Source organism: Octodon degus, unplaced genomic scaffold (assembly GCF_000260255.1).
Source record: "Octodon degus isolate 3935 unplaced genomic scaffold, OctDeg1.0 scaffold00458, whole genome shotgun sequence".
Taxonomy (NCBI): Eukaryota; Metazoa; Chordata; class Mammalia; order Rodentia; family Octodontidae; genus Octodon; species Octodon degus.
In genome coordinates, this window is record NW_004525034.1 from 89181 (window position 1) to 96398 (window position 7218).

Here is a 7218-nt window from a genome sequence, read left to right on the forward strand (position 1 = left end):
CACACACACACACACACACACACACCCAAATAAATAAATAAAATTAAAAAAAAGTCACTAAGGATAACTTCAACCTCCCCTATGTTTATCTCTAAAACTATGTGAGAAAATTGTTCTACTAAGGAAGACCCTTCTCCTCTTCAGTATGATGGAGGCTATGTATTGACCTCAGTGGTGCCTGACTAGTCTGTAGCATCCATGAAATTGTCCCCCTTCCCTGATGCCATCTAACATGTGAAGGGGTCAGATGTTCACCCAGAGTCTCAGGATAAGAGCTGTGCACATTTTCTTCCAATTGTGCTTAACTTCAGCCCTTGAAATAAGGGATGCAATGGAGAAACTAAAGAGCAAATTAAGGGCTTATTAACAGTTTTTCATGAAGATTTTGGAAGTTATTAAGGGGAACAGGAAGGCAGAAGGCAGAAATCAGCAGAACTGTATCTCTTGGCTGGTTAGAATGAAGTTGGTCTCTGTGAAGGAAAGCAAATGAACAATAAGAAACCAGACTTCTTGCTGAGAAGAGACATTTATTTTGTTGCTGGAATCTGGTGTAGAGCAATTCTGGGCTAATCTCCAGAAAAGATGGTTGCTCACAGAGGGGGTTTAGCTTGCTCCCAGTAGTCAGTGGTGTTCCATGGTTTTCTTTATCCAGTCTAGATAAGGTGAGAGCTTGATGAAGACACATGGAGGTGTCGTATAATCTCCAGAGGAAATAATGGCCTGAACCACATTATCACATATGACGGGGCCTCCAGAGTCACCCTGTGAATAGAGAGTGAGCCTGTGAGTCAATTTACCTCCTGTGCTTTTCCACTCTCGTATGCCAAACTCTTAAATTACTATTCACAGTCTACTGGTGAGAGATGAGAAGTAAGGACAGGTCCTTTATGCTTAGCAGCAAAGATCTGACTGTGGACATTATTCCTGCTTAATTCTACTCTCTGGGTCAACCTTCATCCTTGCCACAGGGATGGACATCTGTCAGGAGCCTAATCCCTGTAGAGTTTTGTGGTATCCTTGGTTTCAGGCTAGCGTTTAAGGACATGGAGGCAATTGAGTGGGCCAGGCACTGAGCATGTGATAAAGAGCACATTGAGCAAGACATTGAGGAGGCTCCAAGGAACCAATTTACTATTACTGCATATCCAGGGAATCATTTCTAATGCCTGCTATGGGATTTCAGGAGGGTGTTGAAAACTTCTACTTCTAAAGGGACACAGGCATGTTGGTGAATTGGGTGGAAGCCTCAGTTACCTCTCATATAAGTCTTCTCCCTTTTTCTCATTTCTGGCAGAATTATTGTAGCCTACTAAGTGATGAAGCCCTACTTCTTTTTGCCTCCTGGTCATACATCTGTCCCAAAAATACTTTGTACCCAAATGAAGAATGACACTTGCCTAGTCTTACCTTAGAGGGGAATTTTTGAATCTTTGGGTCCCCAAGACATATCTCAGTTGCAGCATCATAATAGTGAAAGAAGGTGTCACACTCCTCATCCTTTTTCACTGTCATCTCCACCTCTTGTAATGTATCTGTAGGCATGTCATTGACTAAACTTCCCCATCCAGCCAGCTGGCACACAGCACCTGGATTCACTTGAGATTTTGCCTTGGGCAGCTCTATAATCTGCACTTCTTTAGTCAGTTTAGCCTTTTCCTCCAGCTGATGGGAAAGAAGTAAGAGAGTCCAGGTCAGCCTGTGTCTTCTCGGCCTAGATACAGTGATGTACATGATGGCAAAGCAGGAAGGTTCAGTGTTTCAGTGGGAGGAGTAACCATACATGAGGAGAGGAAGAGCCACAACAAGGTGTGCCTTACCTGCAGCAGCATGATATCATTGTTGAACTCTGGAGTACTGAAGTGTGGGTGTGGGATATGTTTTTTCACATTTATGGGCTGCCAACTCTTCTCCTGTTTCTTGATGTTGTGCGCCCCTAGAAGGACCACTGTTTTTCGATGTTTTGACTCAGAAGATCTGCACAGAGAGTATAGTGGATTGAAGAATGTGAAGCCTGAGAGGACCCATCCCAGAAGCTGTAAGGAGCAAGCTTCAACCTGTACATGTCCGAGCTCTAGATGACAGGAAGGCCACCTGCCTAAGTGACTATACCCTCTACTTATTCATAACAGAGGTTAAAATCTTGGATTTAGTACCACAGAAATTCTCAGGAGTCAGTTATCTCCATGAAAATTTTTTAGGTTGCATTGTCATGTCAAGGTGTGGTCCTAGGTCTTAACATATCAGGCTTGCTTGTGCTGGTCTTCGTCTGTCAGCAAAGTCTCAGGTGCCAACTTACTTGACTCCCCTTGTAATATTTCTGACCTTTTCTCATCCTCAAAGGAGTTTCCTTCCTGTGAGTTTCCAGGACCTCAGGGAGATCCTTGGGTGGCTAGTTATCTCAGGAGTTTTTGGCTAGTATTTGTTCCTTACCTGTGGAAACAGTGAGCAGCTGTCAACACAAACTTCTCATCTATCAGGAAGCCACCACATTCTAATGCAAAAGTAGTATACCAGAACTTAATGTAGGCCATGTAGGGATGTGAATGGGGTTTGGCTTCGTGTCCGCCAATGATCTCCCCTGGAAGAAAAAGACAGTAAGCTGCCTCTGAGTCACTGCCTGAGCATCTACTTGGTGGTTCTATTCCTGAAGGGCATTTTGCCAGCTGAGACACTCTGGAGCTTGGAGGAATATGGAGGGAGGAGCCTTAGCTCTTTTTGCACAGGGAGTGAAGTCAGGTCTTCATCTCAATATCTTCTCCATGCAGTTGGAGATGAACATACCTGTCTGTGAACAGTAAATTTCCAGAGGCTTTTCATGATTGCTGTGCTGACTTTTCTTTTTTGAATTTTTCTTTTTACAGAGAAAGAATAATATCAAGCAACAGGAACAAAGACAAAAACAAAGCAACATAAAACTATAAAAATGTATAGAATTTCAAAACAAGAACAGAAAATTGACAATGGTTTTATATTGCATATTATCATGAAATTTGCTGCTCAGATTATCAGATATAGCATTCAAAATTGGTCACACAATTAAACATTAACTCTTCCTTTCAATAAACCTCAATGTTTTTCCTTGTCCTTTTTATTTTTTTAAATTAGTTTGAAGAGAGTATAACAATAATAGATAAGACATTTTCTATAATTAATTTCTTAACCAAAGTATTTCACTTCCAGCATACTATACGTGTTGTCTCATTCTCTTTCCTATGGGCTGACATGTGTTAGGTGCCTCAGAAGTGTGCATTGGCTATGTGAGGAAACAGCCACAGGCAGTCTTTGGATAAAGGTTGGTCAGAGAGTATTGATGGTATTCTGGAAGTTGGGAAGGTTATAGCCTGTCTCTCTGACTCATATGGAAGCAGAGGAGACAGTAAGGCTTAAGGTGGAAAGCAGAGTTGGACAAAGGGAGTAGGAATGAAAAAAGGAAAAAGTAGCGTTCCAAGGACAGTGATTCTGTGCATTCTGGGCTCACTGAGCTCTGGGCATCTGTGCTAAGCAGCTGATGAAGGCAACATATTTATCTATCCAGACACAGAAGACAGGCATATTTTCCCCTCTCCGGAAGTATTTGATGTTTTCTCCTGTAGCTTCTCACCATATACATGAACTTTGAGGAAAGATCCACTTCTGAGATGAAAAAAGTTGTGCTTAGGGAAAGGATAGTGCCTAATGGCATTCGTTGAGAACAGTGGGTGGTAGCCTATCCCTTTTCATACTTGGGGTCTTTTGGTGAGATTGGAGGTCAGGTTCAGTGCAATCCTGGTAAACTGAAGGATTAGTAGTGGGCAGAGGTACAAGGCACCCCTGTCTTCTTTAGAATGGGGTTGGCGCTCTGGGGTATGGAGATGGTAACTTACCTGCCCTTGTCTTCGGGGGCAGAAAGAAGGCCAACAGGAGCAGGAGCAGCTGCATCTTCCCAAGAAGCCTTCCCAAGATCTTCTGAAGCTTCTTTCTTGCTAACTTTTATTCTCAAGCAGAGGATGGGAGAGGAGTTGGCTCATTGACCTTTTTGTTTCCCACTGGTTTTGTGATGCTTGATCAAGTGAGACTTTCTAAGAAACTGCTATACTCCATTGCAACCTCTGATGATATCTACATAGTTGTGTGGGAAACATACAGAGACAACAGCTGATGATTCAGATTAGCTCACCTGTTCTAGCCCACAAGATGAGCACAAGTGTGTAAGGTGGGGACAGGAGGACTTTTTTATTGCCATGCAGAACCTCAGAAACCTGGGTTCTCAGTGACAGAATTTACAATGCCAGAGACCTCAGACCATCAGGATAGATTCTGCTTAGATGAGCATTAGGCCCTTCTCTTGTGCTGGAACAAGCCTGTTGGAGAGAGAGAGATGACCATCTGGTGAAGGAGACAGAATCCCATAACCCAATTTCGAGAATAACGTGGTGGTAGTGATGTAGTGTGCCATAAAAAGCTGCAATGTACTATACCAACATAGTGACTGCTAGATCATCATAGCCTCCTTCCCAGGATGGGGTAGACACTTCTTATTTTATTAAGAACATTCAGTATGATGGAATGCACCCCTCTTTTCAGTGTTTTTCATCAAAGTCTCTGCATGTGACACTTATTGAGCTAAATTAGCAAACTTCTCTAGCTACTCCCAGTACTTTATGTAGGTTGTGTGGATGACTCAAGATCTCATGAACTAATTAGGGCAAGGTGTGGAGTATGGATCGAGGTGTGCCTAAGGAGAGTCACATGGAGAGAAAATATTATCTCAGGCTTTCACAGAGAGCAAACTGGTCAAGCAATGGCTGAGACTCAACCACATGGCTGACATTGACAAAGGATCTACAATCTGCGTTACAGGGTATAGGGATAAATCCTGAGGGGATTTGACTGACCTTATCGGATACAAAAGCTACATTTCTTGTTACATAAGTCTTGCTTTATCTTGGTTTTAACCATTCAGCAGAAAAGTATAAAAAAAGAAGTATAAAAAGTAAAGCCATCTTAATATGCTGAGCTGTAAAAGTCTCAAGTCAACAACTCTTGATGTTGCTAGTCTTATGGAAAATCCACAAATATTATGGACTACTGAACTATTTTGGAATATTTTGCTGAATTCACACACTTATAATATTTAAATGACAAAACTAAACAAAAATGTGTACAAATGAAAGACCATTTTGCATCTGTATATTCAAAATAGGATAGATATTCAGCTACATTCTCTTAGTTCAATGAATAGAAAGATTTGTTCTAATAGTGTTTGTAAATAGGATATCATGTCTGCATCTTGTATAATGAATAACCACTAAGACAACAATATGCAATGCATTAATTATTGAAACTGTCCTGCTAGTCATATTTGAAACTGTCTCATTGCTATTTGTTTCTCAATAAAATAATGGAAAAAAATAAAAAGAATATTCAACACTAAAAAAATAAAATAAAACAAGTATTCCATGTCATCCAATTGCTTCATACCAAACGTGTGGTATCTAGCATAAGAAGTGTCCGGCATGAAGATCACTGTGCACTGTGAAATTAAAACTGTAACATTAACCATTATGGTTTGTGAGTTAGAGGATGTGTTCCGTTTTTCTGGTACTACGTGAGCTTCTCTGAATCTAGTGGTATTTTATATATCTAATGTATGTTGTATGACTTCCATAATATTGTTTGCACTAAACCTTCTACCCCATGAGGTAAACCATGAAGTATGACTACTGTGGATGTATTTTTCCCCATGTGAAAGAGGACATTTTTTTTCAAATTCAGCACTTGATTTACTGTGACAATGTGCAGGAAAATTTTACGTGTAAGTAGCATGCATGCTATTACCCTTAAAGAATTTTCTTTATGTGGATTTGCTAGACAGAGTCAAGTTAGTCTCTGATTAACCTGGGGGAAAAGACAAGTCTTTAGATCAACCTCATGTGGCTACCAGTGTGTGGAGGCATGGATTATGCCCACCGTCCTCACTTTTGAATTTCAAGAATCTGCCAGCTAGTGGATACTGTATACAGGTTCTCTGAGTAATAGCAAATAAATGTTTTCAGTCCTGATGTGAATACTTGAGCTACTCAAAGTTCTTAGAGCTCTGTTGCTGTTCAAGGAGAACTGAAGATGTTGATTGAGTGAGTGGCCGCTTCTGTGAAGCTGAGCTCATGAGAGTTCTTGGGCTACATGTGAGGGATTCACTTTCATAGCTGTGAGATGGAGCTGAGAGCTCTGAGGAAAGGTCCTGCCTGCTTAATCTTTAAGACTGTGTTCTGGAACCAGCCAAAAATTGCTTCTTAGAATATTTTCAGGCAAAGTACAAATCAGAGAGAAGATATAGATGCAAAATATCCCTGGTAGTTCCTTGGAATATTCATGTTTTCATAAAGATTGGCACAGGAAACACTTTGTGAAGATGAGACTGGAGTCAGTGACTCAAGTGAAGATCATTTTGAGGGGCAAGAGAGAGGCTGGGGGATCTTGTAAGCAGGTATGTGGGACCCATAGCCTGAAGGCTGCTAATGGTTCAGACAGCAGCCACACAAGGTCATAGACTGATAACACTGTCTTATGTTTTTTTTCCATAATTTTATTGATAAACAAATAGCAATGAGTCAGTTTCAAACCAAATTGATAGGGCAGTTTCAATAATTAACACATTGCATACATTCCTCCCAGTGGTTAATTGCTGTACAAGTTGCAGACATGATATCCTATCTACAAACACCATTAGAACAAATCACTCTGTTCATTAAGAGAATGCAACTATATATCTATCCTAACCATTTTGAATACACAGATACAGAATGGACATTCATCAGTATACCTTTTTTTTTAAGTTCCATTATTTGAATATTATAGGTGTGTTAACAAAGCAAAATAATCTAAAAGAGTTCAGTAGTCCATAAAAGTATTGGGTCTTCCGCTACACTGGCAATGTTAGAAATCATTGACTTAAGTCCCCTACAGCTCAACATAACAGCGTGGCTTTACTTCTTATATTTTGTTTTATACTACTCTGTTGGATGGTTAAAACCAAGGTAAAGCAGGACCTATGCAACCAGAGTTGTAGCTTTTGGGTCTGATAAGGTCAGTGAAATCCCCTCAGGATTTATCCTGAGATCCAGTACCTCAGATTGTTTGTCAGTGTCAGTCATGTGGATGAGTCACGGCCATTGCTTGGCCAATGTGCTCTCTGTGAAAGCCTGAGAGAATGTTTTCTCTCCATGTGACTCTCCTTAG

General features: G+C 40.7%; 1 protein-coding gene across 1 annotated transcript; it reads right to left on the reverse strand.

Moving 5' to 3' along the window:
• Positions 1–621: 621 nt before the first annotated feature.
• Positions 622–3918, reverse strand: LOC105741334 (granzyme B-like). The gene is made up of 5 exons (XM_023708685.1): positions 3864–3918; positions 2431–2578; positions 1818–1974; positions 1408–1662; positions 622–762 (listed from the first exon to the last, which is right to left on the reverse strand). The coding sequence occupies exons 1-5, from the start codon at positions 3916–3918 to the stop codon at positions 622–624; spliced, it is 756 nt and encodes a 251-aa protein (XP_023564453.1).
• Positions 3919–7218: the final 3300 nt, after the last annotated feature.

What these genes read in the sequence shown, in the direction of transcription:
- LOC105741334 (XM_023708685.1), bottom strand. Translation starts at nt 3,918, where the DNA reads ATGCAGCTGCTCCTGCTCCTGTTGGCCTTCTTTCTGCCCCCGAAGACA. An exon ending in GCCCCCGAAGACAAGGGCAG is followed by an intron (nt 2,579 to 3,863) that starts GTAAGTTACCAT and finishes TTTTTCTTCCAG; the next exon opens with GGGAGATCATTGGCGGACAC. An exon ending in TTCAAAAATTCCCCTCTAAG is followed by an intron (nt 763 to 1,407) that starts GTAAGACTAGGC and finishes CTCTATTCACAG; the next exon opens with GGTGACTCTGGAGGCCCCGT.